Source organism: Haliotis cracherodii, unplaced genomic scaffold (assembly GCF_022045235.1).
Source record: "Haliotis cracherodii isolate W230 unplaced genomic scaffold, xgHalCrac1.p SCAF_18, whole genome shotgun sequence".
NCBI classification, from domain to species: Eukaryota; Metazoa; Mollusca; class Gastropoda; order Lepetellida; family Haliotidae; genus Haliotis; species Haliotis cracherodii.
The window spans coordinates 22,844,870-22,872,381 of record NW_027266273.1 but is presented as its reverse complement, the minus strand read 5'-3'; the positions used below and the strand labels follow the sequence as shown (position 1 = coordinate 22,872,381).

At 41.9% G+C, this 27,512-nt stretch overlaps 1 protein-coding gene across 1 annotated transcript in view; it reads right to left on the bottom strand.

The window, feature by feature from the left end:
• LOC139465418 (uncharacterized) overlaps window positions 1-14,484 on the bottom strand; it is a 38,073-nt gene extending 23,589 nt beyond the window's left edge. The window contains exon 1 of the mRNA XM_071247128.1: window positions 13,465-14,484. Within this exon, the coding sequence (XP_071103229.1) occupies window positions 13,475-14,287 (813 nt within the window). The 5' untranslated portion in view covers window positions 14,288-14,484 and the 3' untranslated portion in view covers window positions 13,465-13,474. The remainder of the gene's footprint in view (window positions 1-13,464) is intronic.
• Between the last annotated feature and the right edge of the window lie 13,028 nt (window positions 14,485-27,512).

Below are 27,512 nucleotides of genomic sequence, written 5' to 3'. Positions count from 1 at the left end.
TGTTTCTACTCTAGTACCGCCATGACGACAGTGATATAGACACCACTGCTTCTACTCTGGGACCGTCATGACGACAGTGAGAGAGACACTTCTGTTTCTACTCTAGTACCGAAATGACGACAGTAAGAGAGACACTTCTGTTTCTACTCTAGTGCCGCCATGACGACAATGAGAGATATTCTACTGTTTCTACTCTAGTACCGCCATGACGACAGTGATATAGACACCACTGCTTCTACTCTGGGACCGTCATGACGACAGTGAGAGAGACACTTCTGTTTCTACTCTAGTACCGAAATGACGACAGTAAGAGAGACACTTCTGTTTCTACTCTAGTGCCGCCATGACGACAATGAGAGATATTCTACTGTTTCTACTCTAGTACCGCCATGACGACAGTAAGAGAGACACCACTGTTTCTACTCTAGTGCCGCTATGACGACAGTGAGAGATATCCTACTGCTTCTACTCTAGTACCGCTATGACGACAGGGAGAAACACCACTGTTTCTACTCTAGTACCGCCATGACGACAGTGAGAGATATCTTACTGTTTCTACTCTAGTACCGCCATGACGACAGTGATAGAGACACCACTGTTTCTACTCTAGTACCGCCATGACGACAGTGAGAGATATCTTACTGTTTCTACTCTAGTACCGCCATGACGACAGTGAGAGATACTCTACATTTCTACTCTAGTACCGCCATGACGACAGTTATAGAGACACTACCGTATATACTTTTGTACCGCCATGACGACAGTGAGAGAGACACTTCTGTTTCTACTCTAGTACCGCCATGACGACAGTGAGAGATATCTTACTGTTTCTACTCTAGTACCGCCATGACGACAGTGATAGAGACACCACTGCTTCTACTCTAGTACCGCCATGACGACAGTAAGAGAGACACCACTGTTTCTACTCTAGTGCCGCTATGACGACAGTGAGAGATATCCTACTGCTTCTACTCTAGTACCGCTATGACGACAGGGAGAAACACCACTGTTTCTACTCTAGTACCGCCATGACGACAGTGATAGAGACACCACTGTTTCTACTCTAGTACCGCCATGACGACAGTGATAGAGACACCACTGTTTCTACTCTAGTACCGCCATGACGACAGTGAGAGATATCTTACTGTTTCTACTCTAGTACCGCCATGACGACAGTGAGAGATACTCTACATTTCTACTCTAGTACCGCCATGACGACAGTTATAGAGACACTACCGTATATACTTTTGTACCGCCATGACGACAGTGAGAGACACTTCTGTTTCTACTCTAGTACCGCCATTACGACAGTGAGAGACACCACTGTTTCTATTCTAGTACCGCCATGACGACAGTGAGAGAGACACTTCTGTTTCTACTCTAGTACCGCCATTACGACAGTGAGAGACACTTCTGTTTCTACTCTAGTACCGTCATGACGACAGTGAGAGACACTTCTGTTTCTACTCTAGTACCGCCATGACGACAGTGAGAGACACTTCTGTTTCTACTCTAGTACCGCCATGACGACAGTGAGAGACACTTCTGTTTCTACTCTAGTACCGCCATTACGACAGCGAGAGACACCACTGTTTCTACTCTAGTACCGCCATGACGACAGTGAGAGAGACACTTCTGTTTCTACTCTAGTACCGCCATTACGACAGTGAGAGACACTTCTGTTTCTACTCTAGTACCGCCATTACGACAGTGAGAGACACTTCTGTTTCTACTCTAGTACCGTCATTACGACAGTGAGAGACACCACTGTTTCTATTCTAGTACCGCCATGACGACAGTGAGACACACTTCTGTTTCTACTCTAGTACCGCCATGACGACAGTGAGAGACACACTGCTGTTTCTACTCTAGTACCGCCATTACGACAGTGAGAGACACTTCTGTTTCTACTCTAGTACCGTCATTACGACAGTGAGAGACACCACTGTTTCTATTCTAGTACCGCCATGACGACAGTGAGACACACTTCTGTTTCTACTTTAGTACCGCCATGACGGCAGTGAGAGACACACTGCTGTCTCTACTCTAGACTACTACTGTTTCTATCTCCGCTAGCGCTGCCATCAGGCGTAATACCACCGATAACATTCCTACCATACTTAGTCTAATTAACCTGTGAAAGGCTTATGAATCTAATCTATCAATCAGTTCCTCGTATTGCTGCAGTGTCATGGCCTTATGGGATGTTCCACGCATTTAACCCGAATCAATACAATCTAAAGAACAATCCTATCTCATTGGCTATTATAGTCAATTTTCAGTGGATATTATATCGGCAAATTGCGTTTTCAGCGGCGAAATCGCAGGGTGAATCACGGTGACACATATACAGTGAGTGAGTGAGTGAGCGGTGAGTGTGGAGGAGAGTGGGTGGATTTGGATGTTGGTGGGTACGAGAGTGAGTGAGTGAGTGGTGATCAGGTGAGGTTAGAGAGGGAGATACGGTCGATCAAGCAACAACTGATGCTGACTTGTACGATCACGTTTTTATGGTTATTCATCAACACATGCTTTGACTCTCCTTTTTTTAATCGACTCTACTTTTAGCAGTGATTTCTTTTTGGCTATGGAAATAGTTGGTTTTCTCACTTTTTAGTCAAACTACAGACCTTGACCATGAATCTGACAGTGGGTTGTCAACAGATACATGTAGAGCTGGCATGGTTTTTTGTTGGAGGGAACGCCCGAAGTACAGCAGGCCGTTGACCACTTTAATGAATTCTGGAACCCAGGTATGTGCTGACTCACCTGGAAACAGAGTCGGGGCTCGAACCCATGTTCAGGGGTTCCTGGCACGGCTAAGGGACGCAACTCTGCACAAAGCAAATTGTGACACCTTGGTATTACTGTATCCTCCAAGATGCTGAAAATCCTAAGAGTGTCATGACCCAACGCTCCATGAGCCGACATAACTCGGTGGTAGATTGCTGCTAACTGTGTGGGAGAATTCACGGAGAAAGTGTAAAAACCCGAATGGTATTGCAGCCAAATTAAAAGGATTGATAGAAATTATCCTTATCATACATCACACGCCTGTGATGAAAGATGAGTCTGAATGCTCCGCATCTTCCGTCAGTACTTCCATCGAGGGGGACTATCCGGCCATCCGGGGAGCGTACGGGATTATCCGCGTTACTGCCTGTAGCTGCACCTATTATAGTAATCCATACCGACACCGATAGGAACTGCCTGGTGTAACGAATCTCTTTGATATCGCGAAAATGATCTGTTTAAGAGTGCAAGGATCTATGGATCTGCCCTCTTAGTTTCCTAACAACTAAAACATACATATCTTCATCTCCTGGAAAGAAACACATTACGGGAACTATGTTTTCATGACGTATCGTGACGTGTTGATCACAGGTATAGGGCCGTAGGGATATCCGGGTATTCAAGTATTTATGACAAAAAGCCAAAATACGAACCTGTAAATGTCAGACGAGACGTAATAATTATGAACGTTCAAATCCATGATTCATATGACCCTTTCGTCGATCCCTAAATGCTTTGCAAATCAAAGCTAACTCAATGTATACACAATCATCCTCGATGTCTGTCACAATGTATTTCGCTCCCCATCCTTCGGCAACATTAAGGCATAATTAGAAACTTTACCCTGTGTGATCTCTTCTTTCAATGTTAACAAATTCAAAGATGCAGAGTTTCGAGTTAAGCAATTCGAAATTATATAACGATAATATAAAGATGTATTTGATCTTTGTAGTTCAGGGTTAGTTATACACACATGGTTAGAGCTCTCGGCGATTCCCTTCTGCTATTTACCTTAACTAGCATTGGACCGCCTCCGTGGTCTAGTGGTAGAGCGTCCGCCCGGAGAGCCGAGGGTCCGGGGTTCGATCCCTGGCCGCGTCATACCAAAAGACGTTAAAAGATGGTACATGTTGTTACCCTGTCTGGCGCTCGGCATTAAGGGGCTAAAACAAGGACTGGTCGGCTCGGAGTCAGTATCCTGTGTCTGAGTGGGGTATTCATGTTAAACTGCGGCATGGTTTCTCAGTGAGCTAGCACTATAAATCGGCATCAGTCCAGACTAGTACAAGCATCCACACAAACACACACACGTACATGCACGTCGCTATATAAGTGCAACAATCTTGGACGCGACGTTAAACCGCATTTCACCTCACCTCAATTGGCATTGTCGTCGATGCTATAAGCAAATCCGATAAATATGCAAATGATGTTCCCTCGTTGTGCTGTCGCTGGTTGCTCGGAAGGCTACTGGTACATGCGCCCATACGTTGTAGATAGATGTTTCTCGATGTGTACACAGACATAACACCAAATACTTTTTATTGAAAATGGGACATTTGGATGTAGCAGTATATTCATAAAAAATATAAAAACTATAAAATAAAAATAAAATATTTCTAAAGTTTCTTCATTCAGAGACATTACGTCTTACGCATCGATTATTGAAGGGATAGACATGGGAGACCAGGACATACCAGAGAGATGAGTGGATAATCAGATAGACAGTAATTTAAGATATAACTGGGTTCAACTTGGAATATATATTATTTCCATTTTGGGCCGAATATCTTCCATACGGTTACTAATTATTAGAAAAGATTTAGGTTAATTAATCCGCGTCTGAAGTGTACTTATTTGCATTTAGGCAGAACATATACGGTTACTAAACAATAGAATAGATTTAGGTTAATTAATCCTGTCGACTTTTACCCAAGACGTGGGTGTGGGGCTCATATTGTGGTCATGGATGTCACCGGAGTTGACTGGGGATGTATCAGCTAGTCTGTTCTTTCTGAATGAGACCTTGGCGATATCGGATACCTGGCGAAGTCACACCTGGGTAAATGAGCTGGGGTATACATATGCTGACGGCTGTTGGCAATCAATGAGACAAGCAAGCTTGTTATCCTGAACTCCTATTGTTGGAGCACTTCCTTTACAGCCAGGTGTTATTGTTGTCGGCGTGTCCACCAGGGTGCTCAGGTGGTGCGGCCCCACCCACTCCACAGCCAATCACATGCCAATCACGTCGCCCAATTGTCTATTTCACATCAATAGAATATAAGACGTCAACGTCAGAGATGAACCGTCGCGATTAACAGATTCCATGGGGCGTAAAAGACAAAATACAGGTGAAAAGTATATTAATAAATCACTATAATTAATGACACCAAGTGTCCGCGAAAAGGATAAGAGTGTCCATCTGTACACTCACCCTCTACTCACACAATTTTTTATAAAAAAGCAAGCGTTTAATATTTCCAATAACACAAATTGCGACTGTAACATGTTCATCGTGATATATAATGTCCGTTGGAGGCTTTATAGACAACTATGCTTATCTAAGGCGACTAAAGGGATCGGGTCCCTAAATGCTTTGCAAATCAAAGCTAACTCAATGTATACACAATCATCCTCGATGTCTGTCACAATGTATTTCGCTCCCCACCCTTCCGCAACATTAAGGCATAATTAGAAACTGATCTCTTCTTTCAATGTTAACAAATTCAAAGATGCAGAGTTTCGAGTTTAGCAATTCGAAATTATATAACGATGATATAAAGATGTATTTGATCTTTGTAGTTCAGGGTTAGTTATACACACATGGTTAGAGCTCTCGGCGATTCCCTTCTGCTATTTACCTCAACTAGCATTGGACCGCCTCCGTGATCTAGTGGTAGAGCGTCCGCCCGGAGAGCCGAGGGTCCGGGGTTCGATCCCTGGCCGCGTCATACCAAAAGACGTTAAAAGATGGTACTTGTTGTTACCCTGTCTGGCGCTCGGCATTAAGGGGCTAAAACAAGTACTGGTCGGCTCGGAGTCAGTATACTGTGTCTGAGTGGTGTCAGGCTAGCTGATTTGGTAATGCATGTCATCGTATCCTATTTGCGTGGATCGATGCTCATGATATCAATCACTGAATTGTCTAGTCCAGACTCGAATATTTACAGACCGCTGTCATATGGCTGGAATATTGCTGAGTGCCGCGTTAAACAACAAACAAACGCATACAATGTGCTTTCGCTATTACTGACGTCACATGAGAACATCTACAGCCTTGCAGATGAATACTCTGATATCCTATATTTAGCCAAAACTTGAGCTGACTCTGTTTTTATTAGCATCAGGGAAAAGGAAATAACACGTGATTTACTGGAAGCCACGGGCATATCGAATAATTGTTCATTACATGCCTCAAGCTATGATTCATATTTGGGGATTTAGTTGAACACAGAAGATGTAGACACACGTGTTGGTTGAAGCACGGACGGCACATAAAAAAATGAGAGAAATTTTGAAATTGTCAAATATTGTCCTTTGTCAGTTGTAGCATTTGATATGTGCACAGCTAATCGGCTTCAGTGTTCGGCTATTTTCCTTTGTCCCAATATTTGATGCTTGTTACAGTCTCTAGCTGACAGCACCAGACAGCCCACGCAGTGATGTTTCAGGCACTGTCGTCTGAGGCGCAGCAATTCAGAGTTACCTCCCTTTGTGTGTTATGATCCAATGATCTTGATCTCTAGTTTCAGATTCACGAAACAGTTTTCAGGGATTTCACAAACGTTAAATATCTAAGACCTGCATCACTTCTGCATTTCCTCAAATATGAAGCTAACATACAGTGATAAAACTTAAATACTGTTCAAAGCATCGTAAATCACTCACTCTTCCATTCGTTCTACCGTTGTGGGTTAGTGTATACCAGCCACCCTACCAAAAGGAATTCCCAGGGCCAATTGCATATTCGTGTGTCATCTATTTGACACAGCCGTCAGGATACAGAACATGTCGTCGTTCAGAAATATCAACATCATACAAGATGATTATTTTGAGAACACATATTCTCATCAGCCGTTAATGATATCCTACTCATCTTTTAATTCGGATAATCAAATCTGTCATTTTATTTAATTGGTTGATTGATTGTTTGTTGTTTAACGCCGCACTCGGCAATATTCCAGCTATATGACGGCGGTCTGTAAATAGTCGAGTCAGGACCAGACAATCTAGTGATTGATATCATGAGCATCGATCCGCGCAATTGGGATACGATGACATGCATCAACCAAGTCAGCGAGCATGACCACCCGATCCCGTTAGTCTCCTCTTACGACAAGCATAGTCGTCTTTTACGGCAACTATGGGTTGCTGAAGACCTATTCTACCTCGGATCTTCACGGGTACATTCTATTTAAAAATGCACTTGTCATGTTATGAGAATCGTTTTTGTCAATTCCCCTGTCCAAGCTGACCGCATTGTTGATCACCATTTTCTGAGTATTCTGTATTGCTGCCAATTCAATCTCCTTCACAGCCGATCTTGCTAAATTGGCATCAAAGAACGTGGGTGCGTCATCACCACTGCTTCGACGGGTCGTGTTCCTCGTAACGACTCCGCACGCGTAACGAAACGAGGTCGGACGATTCGTTTCGGACGAGAGGGTGTGAGCCTCAGTTTGCGGTTTTGCATCGTCGGGCATAAACGCGTTCGTGGCCCACGTGATGTTGGTCGGTTTGTGCCCCTCTGCGGCCAATAGACCGCCTCGAGCGTTTAAATTCCTTATCGCCTTTCAGTCGGGCTCTATCCAATACATAAAAAGAGAGAGCAAAAGAATAAAGACCCGCCGTCCTAAATGTCACTGCAGCTGAATCCCTCGGTTACGTGATGGTCCTGCCATCTAAGGCGCCGCAATTCTCTGTGCAGAGTTGCGTCCCTTGGGCACGCCAGACACTTACGGTCGTTTGTGTTCAGCACCACTGTGCTCGTGCGTTTCACCAAAGTGGTAAACGTCTCAGACCTGTATAACGTCAGGCTTTCCTCCCACATTAGCTGAAATGCCGTGATATAACTGAAATGCGGTTCAAAGCGGCATTAAACCTAACTCACTTACTATTCAGTCATGCCGATGTTCTTAGCCTGACAGTCGCTCCGAGGAACATAACATAATGGCCGTGAACATTGTAGGAAGATTTGTTTGTTTTAACGCCGCACTCGGCAATATTCCAGCTAAATAACGGCTGTCTGTAATACACGAGTATGGACTCGACAATCCAGTGATTGACATCATGAGCATCGATCTACGCAATCGGGATACGATGACAGCATCAACCAATTTAGCAAGCCTGACCACCCGATCCCAGTCGCCTCTTTCGACAAGCATAGTCGCCTGTAACGGCAAGCATGGCTGCTGAAGACCTATTCTACCCCGGATCTTCACGGATCTACATTGTATTCGCTTTGTATTGTGTGTCACGTGACTGCCATACTGAAAAGTGTTTGCTGACGTGAATACATCCCCAATAATAATTTACACATTTATACCAAATTTCGTTTTCTAATGACATTCTAAGCATTCGACCCAAAACAGTGTTTGCCTGGATGGCCATGAACAAACAAATACTTGAGTCTAATATTGCTTTAAAATTTTCATGACATTCAATTACTTTTATCGCCAAATTCTTAATCCCTCAGAGAGCCTAATCTTTTCAAAATATTAATGTTTATTTGTTTAATGTATGAAATATTAACAGAAGTACGACGTGACATATAGACACGGCTTCTGTTCTCCACACCGGGTTTAAGACGGCAGAAATCTGATCTCGACTTGGAAAATCATCTCTTACTGTAGAAGTGTTATGTTGAATTAAACATTCCTGTTATCGAAAAGGGGGCGGTCGGGTAGCCTTGTGGTTAAGGCGTTAGCTCGTCACGCCAAAGACAATATGCAGCACGCAGGTGTTTCTCAGTATGATCGTGTATGTTGGGATAGACAGAGATATATACATGCTTAATGAATGCCGCTAATAGCCTTCTGCAAGTTAATGTCAGTCTTTCGATAACACTGACTGACTGACTGAGTATGGTTTTACGCCGCGTTTAGCACAATTCCGGCAATATCACAGCGGGGGACACCAGAAATGGGCTTCACACATTTTACCCATGTCGGGAATCGAACCCGGGTCTTCGGCGTGACGAACGAACGATTTAACCACTAGGTACCCGACCGCCAGCGAGTGTCAGGAACCCATGTTACTAAATACAGTATGGAATGAACAACACCCGAATCTTTATATTACCATAGCTAATCTGTCCTGGCTGCTGGTTTTCCAACACACAATATTCCAAGTAAACAGTAAATATATCCCCACAGGTTAAATCCACTGACGTCTACTCTTACCATTTGGATAGGATACAGTTTGTGGAGCTATTATCCAAGAAAGGTTTTCCTGTGAAGTATCCCTGTTAAACGTTGAGTAGCATGTTTCACGCACGCGTTTTCGTAGCATACGATAGCAAGATTGATAAATATAAAACTCGATCAAGTAATAAGAAATTATAACTTTTCGAATAAATTTTGGATATACCAGACATCAAACTATTTTTTTTAAATTAACATAAAACGATATTTGGATATGTGCCAAACATATTCAAGCTTTCGAGATGACACATCTCAAATTTAGAGTAGCCTTTGAGGCAGTCAGACAATCACGGACTCAACTATGTGTAAAGTTGCAAAATAATCTGCTCGTCAAGAGTTGGGTGCTTAAAAATGATGATTGACATTGAGACTCCCAGCCCTACGCACTAAGGCACTGAGCACAGCTTGCCTACAATGCAGTCGGGGATGCTCGTATTTATTTTCCCTACGGCAGGAAAGAAAATATATGTAAGGTTCATATTCCTAGACACTGTCACATCAATTATGCAGTGGGTAAGCTTTCTCGCCTTAAGTCACTGTTAAACTTGATGTATTCAGACGTATAATGTTCTTCAATGCTACTCTAAAAAATGAAATTGCGATCAGTGATGATGACAGATGGATTTTTATCCAAATAAATTTACATTAATATATGTACTTTGTATACCTTACAGACACTGAAAGATTTTAGTATTATGTACGCATATAACTGCTTCCGTGACGTAGGGGGTATACAGTCTGTCTGGAGATCGGAAGGCAGGGGCGATGCCGTCACCGTGGTAACGGTGGTGCTTGTTGTTACCCTGTCTGGTACTCGGCATTAAGGGGATATAACTAGGAATGTCAGCTCGCAGTCAGTATACAGTATGAGTGGTAAATTCATGTTAAACTTCTGCATAGTATTTCAGTGAGCTGGCAATATAAAACCGACATATTTCCGGGCTAAAACAAACAGCCACACATGGGAATTCACGTCTCTATATACGTGAGTTTATTTTGAACGCACCGAAACCCCATTTGACCTTACCTCCTGCATGGTATGTGACCTAATGTACATTTAACTACAGTAAACTACGGTTATAACGAACACGCTTATAACGAACTGACGGATATAACGAACTTACTTTTTTGTCCCTAGAATCTACTGTAGTTATGCTGTATATATGCCTATAACCAACTACGGTTATAACGATACAGAAATAGGTACGATGAAGTGATTGGTTGACAGTATGTGTTGGTTTGGAGTGCGGTCTTTTGTAGCAATATTCCAGCACACTCACCGCAAGGGCCGACATGGGTACAATGTGTGAAGCCCATTTCTGGTGTCCCCCGCCGTGATATTGCTGGAATATTGCTAAAAGCGGCATAAAACCATATTCACTCACTCACTCACCGCATAGGAGAACAGAACCCGGATCTCAGTGTGACGAGCGCATGCCGTTACCACTAGGCTACCCTGCTATCCCTGTTTTCTACGCATGACATTTATTTCTGAGATATCAGTTTTCTTGGTTTATCAAATAACGTAACCTTTGTTTCGTCATTTTAACATGAAAAATATCAATTCGACTTGTATCCGAAATTATTGCGCCTGAACCAGATAAGTCAGCGATTGATGAGCCACGCCCCACCCACACCTGTCATCAACGTCACCGAGTCTGACCACCTATTCCACTTTAGTGTTTGTTTGTTGTTTAACGCCGCACTCAGAAATATCCCAGCTATATGAAGGCGGTCTGTAAATAATCGAGTCTGGACCAGACAATGCAGTGATTGATATCATGCGCATCGATCCACGCAATTGGGATAAAATGACCGCATCAACCAAGTCTGCGAGCCTGACCACCCGATCCCGTTAGTCGCCTATTACCCACTTTAGTGGGGCACATCTTATTCCGATAGAAATATATTAAAACGGTGAGGTCTCGCACGAATGTCACAACAGTAAAATACGAACACATTTCCAAAGTCAAGAGTCACTGTCAACGTTAAGTCATGACACCAGGTGTTCGCGAACGTGTCCTGTCCTGCCCCACCTGTCACAATGCGAAAACGCACCTGTCGTTGGTCAGATAGGCGTACACTGAAGGCGGACCTCAGGTTTTCCTCTTGAAGTTTATCGCGTGCAACTTAACGATTATTTCATGGGGAAATACAGTTCAGATAAAAGTGATATTTCCGCGAAGTGAATTATTAATGTCGTATTTTACGTAGAATAATATTTTGTAGGCTTTTTTCGCCCACTTAATAATCCTTTGCATCAACGAACAAGGGCTATCGGATGTTGCTAGAGCTGCAACCGGTTATCACGTGTGTAGTAATTGAATATAATCCCAACACAGAAAATAACACCATACACAGTGTGAACTTAATTTTATCTACCTCTGGAAGACCCAATCCGTAATTGAAAAACGTATTTTGCAGTTTTCTCATATATAATTTTTCATCATAATCCTTATTTCAAATTCTTATCACATTTCTGTTCCATATTGAATTGTTTGATAGGCATTTCTTAGAAGTTAACGGATGACAAAGTAGACACTATTATTTTATGGATAACGTCTTTATTACACTGTAATAGCGACGTTCGATATCGATCCTTATACCGTTGTCATGCAAGGCAAACGACATAAGGATCTATACCGAAACGTCGCTATTACAGTATTATAAAGAAGTTATTATCAATAAATAGCTTGTCTACTTTGTATGTTCTATATTTCCGAGGCAATCTAACTAACCTTGCATTACCATTTAGCTATAAACCGGGTATATTCCGTATAGTTTGTTTGGTATATTATCACTGTGTAAGGCACATGTAGAAATACATATCTTCGTATTCAAGTTCAGAACAGTATGTTGATCATTCACAATGCATTCTACCGAGCTGACAATATAACCTCCACCCCCTTCATTCAGAGGACGTCATTTGGTTGATTGTGTGTTGTTTAACGCCGCACTAAGCAATATTCAAGCTATATGACGGTGGTCTGAAAATAATCATGTCTGGACTAGACAATCCAGTGATTGATATCATGAGCATCGATGGACACAATTGGGATACGATAAGCATAGCGAGTTATTGAAAGCTTATACTTGGCATGCAGTAAAAACCTGCTGCAGCACAAAATTTCATCTGCGCTGTTGTCGCGTTAAACGTGTTTTTGAAGACATTAATTATGTCCTCTCGAATTCGAAATAACAGCCCCCTGAGGATACGTCAAAGAATAACACTAAAACCTCTGTGAACCGTATACCGTATACACGCAACTGGGATACGATGACATGCATCGACCAAGTCAGCGAGCCTGACCACCCGATCCCGTTAATTGCCTCTTACCACAAGCATAGTCACCTTTTACGGCAAGCATGAGTTTTTGAAGACCTATTCTATCCCGGATCTTCAAGTTTGCAAGTGAAGTCAAAGTTAAATATTAATTCATATAGTCGAAAAATAGAAATTGTTTCCATATATTATTATTATTATCACATAAAGTCATTCGTACTTTCAACAGTTCTTTGAGATATTCAGATGTATCAAATGCTACAATGAATATTTTATGCTGTCAACAGTGCACGAGTCTGTTCGGCTGTATATTAGATACTAATTGAGCCAAAACACACGACTCCTGTTAAGTCTAGCTGTAAAACTAAGTGAAATCTTATGTGATTACATTACAGACGCTACCGCCAGGTTTCTTGACTTCATCAAACATATTTAAGGGTGAAACTTCAGAACATGATTGCAGCATTTCACAGTTAATCCTGTATTCCGATATGCGTGATGGCATATGTCGGGTTGGCAGCGTTTTATTTTGATGAATTGACTACCATAGTCGGGAAATAATGTTAAATTTGTACAAATTGACTGCATCAAGGTTTGTTGCGCGTGAATATCCGTGCTTAAGTTCATTATTGAGAAATGAAATTCTTTATTCTTTTCTGAAACGTTTCCTATTCATCACTATCAATTCTGTGCATTTATTTAGAAATGTTACATATTTCCTTTCAATTCTGTGCATTTATTTAGAAATGTTACATATGTCCTTCAGTGTTTAAGTCATCCGTGAGTGAGAGACTGATTCCTTTTTTTCTCAATATTCTTCCCAGAGAAATCACTTCTAAATATTTTGTTTAAGATGCGTTTTAGTTAATGCCATAACAAGAGTCTGGAATTAAGAAGACCGGAGAACCTGGACAATATGCTACTGACGGATTAACAAGATACGTTGACTATTGATGCCCTCACCTGAAGCTGGTTAGCCGGACCAAGGACCGAACCTCCGACGAAATATGTTGTTGTACCGGTTTCTCTTCCCTGCCCACACACTAAACTTCCGCTTCTCCATCACCTTGGCCAGAGCTCTCGACAGGTACCAGTCCAACAGTTTTAGGTTTAGTCGCGCCTCGGTAACTGATCGTTTGCCAGCCCAAGAGCTGAAGGCAGCCCTCTTGTCGGAGTCGAACTCGTCTGTGGCTTCACTCTGGGAATCCCCACTGTCCCGCTTTCCTGCCCAGGAGGAGAACGCAGCCCTCTTATCGCCAGATAACTCTTGGTCGTCCGGTGTACTCCTTTTACCTGCCCAAGCATTAAAAGCTGCCCTTTTGCCTTCGAGGAAACTCCCTTCGAAATCTCTCTTCCCTGCCCAAACGCTAAAGGGTGCCCTCTTATCTTGTAAAAGTTCACCCCCTGTGCCCCTTTTCCCGGCCCAGGCATTAAAAGCAGCTCTTTTGTCAAGCTCACCCCCTAAGCTTCTCTTGCCGGCCCAGGCGCTGAATGCCGCCCGTTTATCGCCTTCGGTATAGTCTCTTTTCCCGGCCCAAGCGCTAAACGCAGGCCTCTTTTCCTTAGAATCACTTTCAGGAAAGTTTTCAAGAAAGTCTCTTTTTCCGGCCCAAGCACTAAATGCTGCTCGCTTGTCACTAACTGCCGATAAGTCCTCGTTCTCTCCTGATCCTAGGCCTGTGATGCCTGCTTCTAAACTGCTGGCGACACTGGCCCAAGCTGTGATTACAAGTACCCATGCGAAACCTACCTTGGGCCGGGCGGGGGGAAGTTTCCAGCTCAACATCGTGCACCTAATGGAGGAACCCTTGCAGACTGGAGACTAAATAGTCTCTTTCCTAGTGGGAGGATGAAGGCAGATCACGTGACTTGCCTTTGAATGCTATGCAAATAACGCCTTGAGATCAGTGTTGGCCGGCGACCAATTCACATGTATAGGGCGACTGAAAGGTAGGCAAAGTGTTCAATACTGAAAGCGTGGCAGCCAGTGCTCGGCAGGTATACGGCGAGAGGACGGCACGCTCTCTAGGACGACACTCGCTGGAGAGATTGATTAGCAGAACAAGCCATTCTCCTACAGATACAGTTCCATCATTGGCGCGCATCCTTCCTTATATTTGAAACTTAACCCACACCCGTGGAAAGGCTAATGGCTGGGAAAGTTTGTCCTGTCTTGATTTCCCTGCTAATTCAAGTGCTTGACCATTACTGACGTGATTAAATCGCTGACTACATTGTGTTGAATATCGAAAATATCATCGCATTATCCGAGCATAATGGCTTTTATTCATCAAATATCAAATTCTGATATTCTTATGACATTTGTCAACATGGAAAAGGGTTTGTTTTACATGATGAATTATCTAAATTAATTCGGTACATATTGCGAAATGCGTGCGAGTTGCAGCTAGCCAGTGATTCTTCCATCTCGGAATGACATCGGGCTGTATGGCGTTCGTGGGCAGGATTTCTGCAACTTTACTGCTCCTTCAAACTCAGATACTTTATTTACAGAAAAGTTCATAATTAATTTTCAATTTCAATAATTAATTACGTTCACACAAACTTCAATTTTGTTTTAGTTTTACCTTACTATTAAAATTGCAAGTCTCATAAATGTATAATTGGGAAGAAAGGTGAAATTTCCAGAGAATAGGTATCATGGTTGTATGCAGACCTAGTACACATTCAGAGTTCAGAGAGCGGACCACATGACCATGGAGCATCTATCTCAGACTTAGGATGATGTGTGAGGTGAGAATCAGCCAGCCACCATGTGACACGGCGTCAGGGCGGACGGACGTCGTCATGATGACTTACACAATTCATGGACTTCATCATGAACATGAACAATTATCAGTACTATTTTATCTATTAAATCAAGGTAATACGTTTCTCCCTAAAAAAATGATCACTAAAATGGTCATGAAAAAAGGCAGCTGGGGTCACACAAAATCTTGTACTCAGAGGGGGTGGGGGGGTGGGGTGTACGATGGTCTCAGAGTGAGTGAGTGAGTATGTTTTTACGCCGTTTTTAGCAATATTCCTGCAATATGATGGCGGGGGACACCAGAAGTGAGCTTCACACATTGTAACCATGTCGGGATTTGAACCCGGGTCTTCGGCGTGACGAGCGAACGCTTAAACCACTAGGCTACTCGACCGCCCCTGGTGTTCAGAAGTGGTTGGTTCGTTGGTTTGTTGTTTAACGCCGCATTTGGCAATATTTCAGCTATTAAGGCGGTCTGTAAATAATCGAGTCTGGACCAGACAATCCAGTGACTGATATCCTGAGCATCGATCCACGCAATTGAGATACGATGACATGCATCAACCAAGTCAGCGAGTCTGACCACCCGATCCCGTTAGTCGCCTTTTACGACAAGCATAGTCGCCTCTTACGGCAAGCATGGGTTGCTGAAGACCGTGTTCAGAAGTGAGACTATTGTATTACGTTCCATGTTCGTTGATGACAAAATTCAATTTCTCCTGAGCAGATTAATTACGACAATGAAAACATGGAAAAACGCTGCAAACCCAAAACGGAAATTCGGGTTACAATTTGGTCTGAATTGTCTACCATTGGTTTACGAATGAGTAAACTGGCATTTGTACCAATACTCTCTGCCTTTTCAGATCAAAATATAGTATTGTTTTCATACTAAATTTCAATTACTTGTTTGTAATGATGATGGTCACGTTAAGGAGGAGAAAACCACCCAAACTTGATATGGGACTTGCCCGAGGGGTGATATGGGACTTGCCCCAGGGGGAGGCACAGAACCCATCCAAGAATATCGTGGATGCACAAACTGAAATCCACACTTCTTGGGTGTGCGAAAGCAACAGTATGTTCAAAACTACCACGAATAAAAGGCAAATTATTGAAGCAGTATTGGGACAAATCATGCCAGCGTATGCAGACCTGACGGAGCAGACTTTTCGCGACCAGCTCTGGCGACTGAAGTTGTAAATGCCCCTTGAGATTGGTTAGCTTACTGCCAACACTCGTCATGCACCCTTGCATGAACCTTCAGTCCCAACAGTAGCAAACCCGAAATTGCACATGGACGTTCGCATTATTCTCACTAAATTATCTGATGCAGTTGTCACTGATGACCCACTCATTGGCTCACAAAATGAAGTCCCTGATGTTGGCCTCTAAGATTTTGAGTGTTCCTCCTATTCCGACCCCTTCTTCTGTCGACGATCTTTCTAATGACCCCTTGTATATTTTGTTCATGTCATTTGATAATCAAATCTGTGATTTACTGATTGAGAAACCTCCGGAGGCCAATAAAACAATTAAACCAATTATTTCCACAGAATCAATTTCATAAATTAAATGGCAAATTATTTCTACTACTCTAAATGTTCTTTGCATGGCGTTAACTGTTGTGTGTATGCTGCTGCTCGAACACTTTAGGAACTCCAAACTGATTGAAAAGACACTGAACCATAAAAGGGTAATAAACAACACCATCAAAAGAAAAACCGGTTAAAAACAAACTAAATGAAGCAAGGGAAGATATATACTGGATAGAACTTTGTTTGAAATTACGTTCCTCGGGGCAATCAATGTCTAAAGACAAAAATCAATTAGGAAAATCAAATCAATCAAAGTCAATAAAAGAGAACATTCTGCATCAAATGCTTGCTTCTCTGAAGGTAAAGTAAAAGGTTTGGACAGAATGAAAAAGAAGTCAGACATGATAAATAATACCATAAAACAAACTGTTGAAATCAATAAACTGTTCAATTCTAATGAAAAAAAAGCTTTACAGGCAATTAAATACAACGAATGGCAGTGATGAGAAAAGACTCACCATGGATTCCAGTGGAAGGTTTTTGAAACAGTTGTGGTCTATACCCAGCAACTGTAACCTCGAGTAACCATAGGTAGAGCATTACAATGATATTGTACATATTGTGCAAAACCAGGTCACCATTGTTGCGTTTCATTACAGCCGAATGCTTGAAAAATGTAATTTAAAGTCCAGCCCTAATACGGCAACAGGACCTGATAGTATTCGAATCCAGTAGTCGAAACAGGTTTTTGGGATACAAGGAAACATACTACACTTAAATTCTCTTTTGCATACAGGTGATGTTCTGCCTTGGTTGTGCAAAGGTTGGACACTAATTCTTCCAAAGAAATGTGATTTGACTGATCTCAAAATCTTCCGCCCAATTACTTGTCTGAAAACTCAATATGAATTATTTCCAGGGTATCATCGTACTGTTTCCAGTGATATCATTTAAATGGATCAGAAAGAGGCCAGAACGGGATGTTGGGGTTGCTGTTGGTTCAAAGAATGATCCTTGAAGAGGCTAAAACCTACCGCCGTAACCTCTCAACGTATTGGATAGACTACAGAAAAGCTTATAATTCTTTACCTCTCGAATGGATTTTGAAGTCACTGGCATGCATTTTATTTCTACTAGCGACTACTTGTGTAATTTTTTAATGAATTCCTGGTCAACTCAACTTGAGATGTATTCGCAGGGGCATTTCAATTAGAAGAGGACTATTTCAGGGCGATTCTTTTAGTCCTCTGCTTTTCTTTCAGAATTTTGTCTAGCACCACAGATCCCCAACACCTCCTACTCACATCCTTTACATAGATGAACTTCTTGCCAAAGAAGAATACACTGAAATAACAGATTCTCATTGTCTAGTCTAATGATATTGGTATGTCCTTTGGGCTCGACAAATACAACATTCTCGATCTGAAACGTGGCAAGGTAGAAGAAAGAAAGTCTGTCAGTCTTCAATCTCGTATAATCACGTATAAGGTCAGGCCTATGCGTACTTAGGGATGCAGGCTAGAAAAGAATTCCAGAGTCCAAGACAAACTTCTGGCAGACTACAAATGTAGACTTTAAGAAAATCTTGTGTTCAGAGCTGAACGCTCGCAATAAAGTTAAAGCCACAAATACTTAGGCTGTACCAGGTCTCTCGTATAATTGTGGTGTTGTTGATTGCACGAAACAAGCTAAGAAATTCACGGTATTAACACCCTCACACGAAGAATCATGCTAGACAATTTATCCCTCGCTCTTCCCTAAATTGTCTTATATTTACAAATGGTAATGGGAGGGCGTGGTTTAACGAACATGGAGGCTCTTCATGATGGAATTGTATGGTGCACTTTTGCACACATTTATTTGTCTGAGAATCCTCTTGTGAAGCATGGCAAGACTCATGATAAAAACAAGGCATTCCACAGTTTTCTTAAACGAGCCAAGTATGCAGAACACAATATCAATGTCACTGTTGATTTTATTGATCGTTGTGTACTGCTGGACAATACAGAAATGAGAGTCAACCAAGCGAAGTGCCTTATCAAATCGGCCCAGACTCAGTTTTTCAAGGAGAGGCTATCTGAACGACCACTGCATCGAGTTTATGTGCAGTGTGTCGAGAAGATCAGCAACCCAGCAGAGTCCTTCGCTTGGACGAAGTCGGCTGGCCTGAAAGGTGAAACAGAAGGCTTTCTGTTCTCTGCTCAGGACCAGTCCCTTATCATTCAAAACCGTCAATGTGTGATTTTGCGTCAAAATATAAATATGAAATGTAGAATTCTTTGGAACAGGCCCCTATACAGCCACAGACATAGCCAGGCCAACAAACCTGATCTTGTCCTTTATGATAAAACCATTGAAATCATATCTATCTTAAAATTCTCGGTCTCTTGACACAATTGTGATTGACAAGATTCAGGAAAAACAAATTGCATCCTAAGTACCAAGTTGTTCTCTGTGCCTTAGGTTTGTTACCTCCCAATCTGTTGACTGACATTGGGAGAGTTACCGGGTTTGTTACCAGGAATACAGCCCTATTCTACCCCGGATCTTCACGGAGAAGTCCCATTTGCTGTCTGATCTGCGTGTAGAGGGGACAAGGACCCTGAGCTGATGATGAGCCTAACCAGCCTAACCAGCCTGACTGTACCAGGGTCACCTAAACCATTTTTGCTGCGGAAAGAGTTTACGTTCGAAGTTAATATAACCGGTACTACAGTTACCAGGAACAGGTTTTGTGAAATCAGTTAACTCTTGACCTACTAAATCATGAATTGCAACCTTTCACAAGTGGAATGATAAGGTTGGGTAGTTTATGGATTAATCAAATTGACATTTCTTAATAATTGATTCAAAACATATAAAGGTTTTTTTTTTTAAAAAAAATAGCGTCACTGTAATTCTGCCGACTGAAAATATAGAATGTGTTTTATTTCTCTAAAATAAAACCTAAATTGTTTTGGATATTGAGATGTGTATTGTCATCGCTGGAGAGAGTGCATGTACATGTATAACTGTGATAACTGACCAATGCTGTATCCAGGTTGTGATTTCGTGTCGGAATAGATCCCCAGAATGCCTGTTGTAAGAGGCGATATCATGAATCGGTTGGTTAGGTTCGGTCTTGGTTGATAACGTGCGTGTGTTGGGGGGGGGGGGGGGGGGGGGGGGGGCAGCTGCTCGTGTCGTCACTCGTGTCGTCACTCACTGGTTTGTGTGATCCTGACTCGATAATTTACTGGCCGCCATCATATATACTCATCAGCAAAAGTCCTGTGACACCAATATTTCAGTGTGTTTTTCAAACAAGTAAAGTTTGGTTGTCAATATTGTAGTTCATGTATGGAATCAAGTCACAAAACCGCAACTGCTACAGAAAAGCATGCAGCAAAAGTTGACCTTTATGCAAGCCCCATGCATTTCACTAACCAAGAATGGGTATAAAAACATGTGCGTTAACGGGATTCCATATGCAGCATTTAGCATCGTGCTGAGAACAACCACTCAGAAAAACAACCAAATTGCGCTATTATTCAATATTAAGAAATGCCACGCCAGTCCGAAAATGAGCGTCTGCGAGCCAATGGTATGCTTGAAGCAGGATCGAGTCAAAGTTATGTTGCAAGACAATTTAACGTCCACAGAAACACCATTTTGTGTTTATGGCAAAGTTGGCAACAGACGAATGCAGTCAGAGACCACCCTCGGAGTGGCAGGCCACGCGTAACCAATAATCGACAAGACAACTGGATTCGAACAACACACCTACGAACAGTGACTGCAAGAAGCATCCCTGGCCTTATCTTCACAAACCGTACGTCGTCGCCTCAGATGTGTAGGGATTGTCGCCAGAAGACCCCCATCTTGACAGGAAACCACCGTCAAGCACGTCTACAGTGGTGCAGACAGCGTCTACGCTGGACGGCCGTGCAGTGGGGACAAGTTCTATTCACTGACGAGTCTCGTTGTCACCTCAGCCACAGCGATGGACGTCGAGGTGAACGTTACGTCAATCATTGTGTCATGGAAGAAGATCGGTTCGGGGGAGGCAGCGTTATGGTATGGGGTGGGATTACAGCAAGACAGAGGACCCGTTTGATAGTGGTAGAGGGAAATCTCAGTGGACAGCGCTACCGCGACCACGTCAACCACGTGTTCCACAGACACTCCAGGAACTTCGAAACATGCTGCAGCAGATATGGACAGATATTCCACAGGACTTTGTGCGACGCCTGGTCCATTACATGAGACGAAGAAGTGTTGCTTGCGTCGCAACCAGAGGTGGACACACACGCTATTGATTTGTAAAGTGACATTTTGGCATGTTCATGGTTTTTTTTAATGAAATCACGCATTTTCTGAAGTCAGTATGGCAATTTAAACCATTTGAACACTTCCAGGAGTCTTTTATCTGTTGCAAACCGAAATTGTTTTAGAATTGGTTAAAAACCATAACTTTGCATTAAATCTTATTCAATGTCACAGGAACTTTTGTTATTATTGTCAGTATAGCTGTACTACTGCTGAGAGCAGCGTTAAACAAGAAACAAATACTTTAAGTAAGACCATATGAATATAACCACCATTAATAAACGTTTTGGAAAGCGTTTGTAAAACAGCCAACGCACGAACGAGGGGTGTATGTGATAAAATGGAAGTTTAAAGTCCCGATTAGATCGGATTCTCTGCAGTATCATACAACGTTACAATGTAAATTTGCTACAGGTTCACGTTTGAAGACTGTAACACGACATCAGACCTTCAGTCAAAGAACCACGACCCTTTAATCTTCCCCCTGTAAATCCTCCTAGCTGACTGGTAATGCTAATTATGTACTATTTGGTCTCACCAATCTACCAGTCAGTTCTTTATGCATCAAGGAAAATGTTCAACGAAGCAGGCATACCTCCTCCACATCCTACTATGATAAATCAACATGTCTGACCCCATGACCCCATGATGCTGTAGATCTTCATATCTGTTATTGGTAGTTATTACGTTGGAACATTCATAGATATCAGAACTGTTGGACATGGCACTGTGTTCAGTTTCTTTTACCGGGGTGTGACCGCCTCAGTGGTCTAGTTGATGTAGTGTCTGCCGGAATGTCTGAGTGGGAGTTATATGTTAAACTGCGTTATTGTATCTCAGTGGGCAATAGAAAAGCGGCATAAGTCCGATTAGTACAAGCAACATACCCACATGTACTCCCCGTGCATGTGAGTCGCTAAAAGGTGAATTAATGTTAATATTAAAGACCATTTCACCCCTCATCATCAGGTAGGAGGGGCGGTCGGGTAGCCTAGTGGTTAAAGCGTTCGCTCGTCACGCCGAAGACCCGGGTTCGATTCCCGACATGGGTACAATGTGTGAAGCCCATTTCTGGTGTCCCGCGCCGTGATGTTGCTGGAATATTGCTAAAAGCGGCGTAAAACCATACTCACTCACTCAGGAAGTAATCTCATGGATATGGTATTTAAATCTTAAACATTTAAACCAAAACCGAAACAATAATGTATTGTACTGTTTAGAGTCTCACTCAAATATAATATCGTCAAATATATACCGTAACGAAAGTCTGAACTGAACTGTGTTTTATTTAGAAATCAACATTATGTACAGCCTGTGTGAAAATGATGATAAAATATAAGAGCTTTAAAAATATATGACTCCCTCAATAGAATCCGACCTCGGCAGTGTCGGAAGAGTCCATTTTTACACAGGTGGATTTTTCCCGGATATTCTCACAATCCTTGCGTCGATTACCTGTACCTTTTGTACCGATTGTCATATCTCCACGGGTTTTGGATGCGGTCGTTCGGCCATCGCGTTTATCTGCGTTTATACGACGTCATCAAGTTGCGAGAGCATATGCATGTTCGAATCTCCCAAAATGACGTCATGATAGAACAATGTTTTATCGTGAAATTTACCACGCTTAGTTCTTCATTGTTTATATTTCGCGTTGCATGTTCATTACATATTTCGAGTTGATGTTTAATTAATTCACGACTGTATTTCAGTGACTAATCAACCCAAGGGAGAGCGATCCGTGTACCCTGTTGTGATATTGATTGAATATCGCTAAAGGACAACTGAATGGCGTCTCGCCCATGTTTGCGTGAAGCTGCCTCATACTGTTATTTTGTGCTTGACTTTAATATTCACGACTTGCTGCTGAAAGGTGATCCAGTGGTCAAACAGTGTGTTTGTGTGTTTGGTTGATATTTATTTGTTTGTTTACACGTCGGACTCAGCAATTGTCCAGCTATATGACGGCGGCCTGTAAATAATCGAGTCTCGACCAGACATTTCAGTTATCGATATTGTGAGCAGCGACCCACGCCGTAGGGGACAAGAACGCTCTGAACCAAGTCACACTGCCGGACGTCCCGATCCACTGGTCGCTTCCATTTGCTGGCGACCTGTTGTAACCCGGAATCTGGACATTGTTGTCAGTCACTGATTTGTGACAAACAATCATTACATCTGAAAGAAGAAGCCAAATCATGATGTTTGGACTGTTAACACGTTTTCCATCATGCTTGTAATTAATCCTAGGGGCAAATTTGATTTTGTCCCAGAATTTTGTGAATATGTTATTTGTTACAAATAATGCACATGCATGAACATACGCACACGATCTCCTATCCACACACACGCACACATACAAACGCCCACGAACATCAACGTGACGGCCCTTTATTAAAGTAGGGCCAGGAACAGAAAATGTAATTCAAAACCATTCCACATGAATTTGCATTCAAAACTAAATAATTGATTTAATTTGAAAAAATGGTGTTCTCGCTTAAAATTGTCCTGCACATTTAGATAAATAGAACTTTAGCAGAAGCGGGTGACAGCATGTAGCAGTTGACAGAGACGAGCGAATGTCAGCACCTGCCTGGCAATATGGATGGATGACATACCTGTCTCAAATGTTAGTAAATATATAATTTTAATATACAACATCAACGCCAGAGAATAACCAGTCTCGATTATCTGCCGAAACAGATTCAATTGGGTGTAAAAGGCAAAATGATGGTGACAATTATATGAATGGATCACTGTGCATCACTGAAATCATACGAGTATCGTGTTTCTTATTGACTCTACTGTGTGGAATCTTCTTTTGCGCCTGTGTAACGTGTACATTTGTGTAGTATCACAATATTGCCAAAACCACTTGGATTCTTCTCACTTTTGTCCTGGTCGCGCCATTCCAAAATACATTAAAATATGGTACTTGTTGTTACCATGCCTCGGGCTCGGCATTATGGGGAAAAGGCCTGGTCAGCTCGGAGTCAGTATACTGCGTCTCAGTGACCATTGGGTAATCATGTTAAACTGTGTCATGGTATCTCAGTGGGCTAGCACTGTAAAATCAACTTGAGTCCGGACTAGTACAAGAACGCACACACACGCACTCACACAAACACACGCACGCACACACACACGGACGCACACACACGCACTCACGCACGCACATACACACACACACACACACGTATATGCACATCGCCATACAAGTGCAGTAATTCACCTCACCTCACCTCACCTCACCTCACCTCACCTCACCTCACCTCACCCAAATCAAACTTTGAAACGACACCAGTCCCACTAAGTTACCTCAGCGCAAAGATGATCGCAATATATTTTAACGTAGGCTAACGATCGTCGTTGCTACAAGATTGTTTTGTGGAACGGGAGCCTGGCCTGCATCATCAAGTGGATTATTTTACATGTATAAAAGATTACAAGTTACAAAGTACCCATACCACTTAATTCTAAAATGAAATTAAACTATGATTAAATACAAATAAATTGTAGGAAGAATATCAAAATACTTTATTTTTTTACTTAATATGTCTGGTTGAAATAAAATAAATGGCAGACACAATATCAATTCAATGTTCCCTCCAGTAAAGCGGTAGTATTCCGACACTCTTGTCCTCCAGTGACAGTCTCGACGACGCGCAACACATCTTGGACATGCGACACACAGATTCAATTCAAGCACAATTTACCATTCGGTGATTCATTTATTTTGAAATTCGTTTCTTTAAGATCTTATGAGTCACTCCAAAATCACAAGTAAAATACGCAAACGTTTTAGACTGCACAAAACTTGTCACTTATAATACCCACAACTAAAAGATGAATACATTTGATATGTAAACATCAGTTAGTTTCATCCGAAAACGAAATTGATTATCCAGTTCTTACACCATTGCAGTGATCTGTTTCCACTGCTTATATCATAACATTGATAAGTGTATCCGTTCCAACGGCGTGTGTAAGAGATATTAAACCCCTATAACCTGATTGTGTGAATATGAAAAATGTGTAATTCAGAAGTTGAAAATTAAGCTATATTAGATTTAAGATTATATTTTCACTTTGTATGAGTTCGATGGAGTATAATCTTCATAAAGTGAGGTTAATGCTGTATGAACGTCGGAGGTATCCATATTAATGATCAGATTATCCGTTATTAACACCATAGCAATCTTCAATTTCTCCAGGCATGCCAGGTTAGTGGAAAGACAGTGAAAAAGATGAACACTCTCTAGTCCATTGCATTCTTGCTATATGGAGTTATCTAACTCAGTGTGTTATGGAATTAAACACACCAGGTATACACTATATATTCAAAAACAGAATATGTGTGTGTGTGCGCGTGTGCGTGTGCGTGTGTGCGCGTGCGTATGCGCGTGTGTGTATGTGTGTGTTCGTTTGCGTTTCAGAGGGTTTAATGTAATTATTTACATACTGGTGTTTTTCTTATGTCGTGGCCTTGTTGAAATTATGTATGATTTGAATTTGACTGTTCTTGTGCCGAATATATTGTGTACTTTCTTGTGAATAAAAGAAAATATCGTCCAATGTTATTTTTGAAGACAATTTGAAGGTTCTCTTTTGTAGAAATAGAGGTAATATAAACAGTACGGGAACGTGGAAGGAGTGACGTAGGAAGGCATTGTTGTGTACGATATACTTTGAAGACATATTTACATCCAGATCAATGAAGCATACAGACATCAGCAAACTCGGGATTGATGCTACTTGACGGTGCATACCAACACTGCTCAAACTTCAGAAGTGTCAATACGAATACTATTGATAATACGTACAAGCAAATAATGTTCTTAAGACAGTGGTTTACGTTGGGGCCATTTTGGGATGATAAATATGATGGGTCAGATAGATACTACTTTCAGTGTTTACAAACATGCCCTCGACCTTGTGTATCGGCGATCTAGGCGGAACCTGGACAAATTATTACGATAATTGTTATCATTATCACAATAAAAGTCTATTATGCCGAAAATATGTCTAAAATGGGCGTGGCTAGGCCTTTCTGCAGCTGAGGAAGTTTGGTCAACCATGGACAAGACTGAACAAGAAAAGTTCCTGTGACATTGAATAAGATTTAATGCAAAGTTATGCTTTTTACCAATAAAAAAACAATTTCGATTTGCAACAGATAAAAGACTCCTGTAAGTGTTCAAATGGTTTAATTTGCTATACTGACTTCAGAAAATGCATAATTTCATTAAAAAACATGCCAAAATGTCACTTTACAAATTGATAGCGTGTGTGTCCACCTCTGGTTGCGATGCAAGCAACACATCTTCGTCTCATGGAAGACCAGTTGCGTGGATCGATGCTCAAGATATCAATCACTGTATTGTCTGCTCCAGGCTCGATTATTTACAGACCGCCGTCATATAGCTGGAATATATTGCTGAGTGCGGCGTACAACCACAAACCAACCGACAACCACTACGTTTATGCCCCACTTTTAGATTCGGGGAGATTTGTAATGCCCTAAAACACGCAAAGTTAGTAAATGGTTTAATTTGCCATACTGACTTCAGAAAATGCGTGATTTCATAAAAAAAAAACATGAACATGCCAAAATGTCAATTTACAAATCAATAGCGTGTGTGTCCACATCTGGTTGCGATGCAAGCAACACGTCTTCGTCTCATGGAATGGACCAGGCGTCGCACAAAGTCCTGTGGGATATCTGTCCATATCTGCTACATGTTCTACCCCTGGTCTTCACGGGTCGACCAGGGATTAGGACAGGGAGCAGGCACAGAAGTGGAGGAACCTATTGATTGAAGCTATTATTGAGTAAGGATTCGCAAGGAATGGCAGCCACGAAATAGATTACAGTTGACACGAACCTATATTACAATGTGCCATTCAAATAAATGAAACGCGCATTTGTGACAATATTACGTCTCATTACCACACCTGTTGTGTGTGGAGTGTGAACCCTTTAACACTGCATGCGTGTTGTATTTGCTATCTTTATAATGCGTTCGTTGTTATCACCTGTTATAATGTGTACCAATCTGTGTAGTGTGTTAATAGTGTTTACTAGATGTGTCTGAACATATTTTATTGTAGTTCAACAAAGGGAATTGGTACAAGTGGGCCACGTTCTTTGTCCGACTGCAAATATTTATTTCAACAGCACTGCATAGCATGCAAATCGCGATGGAGATCGTCGTGTGAATAAATGCACAGATACTGTCTGCAATTTTTAAAACAGTTTCGAACTAATAACATATTGATGTACAAACATGAGCATAGAAAGGTGACATCCCTCGGATAGGTTAACGCTGGCAAATAATACTTTTGCTAAAGCATGGTCTATGAAACTTATGACGTGAGACTAGAACACTCTAGTA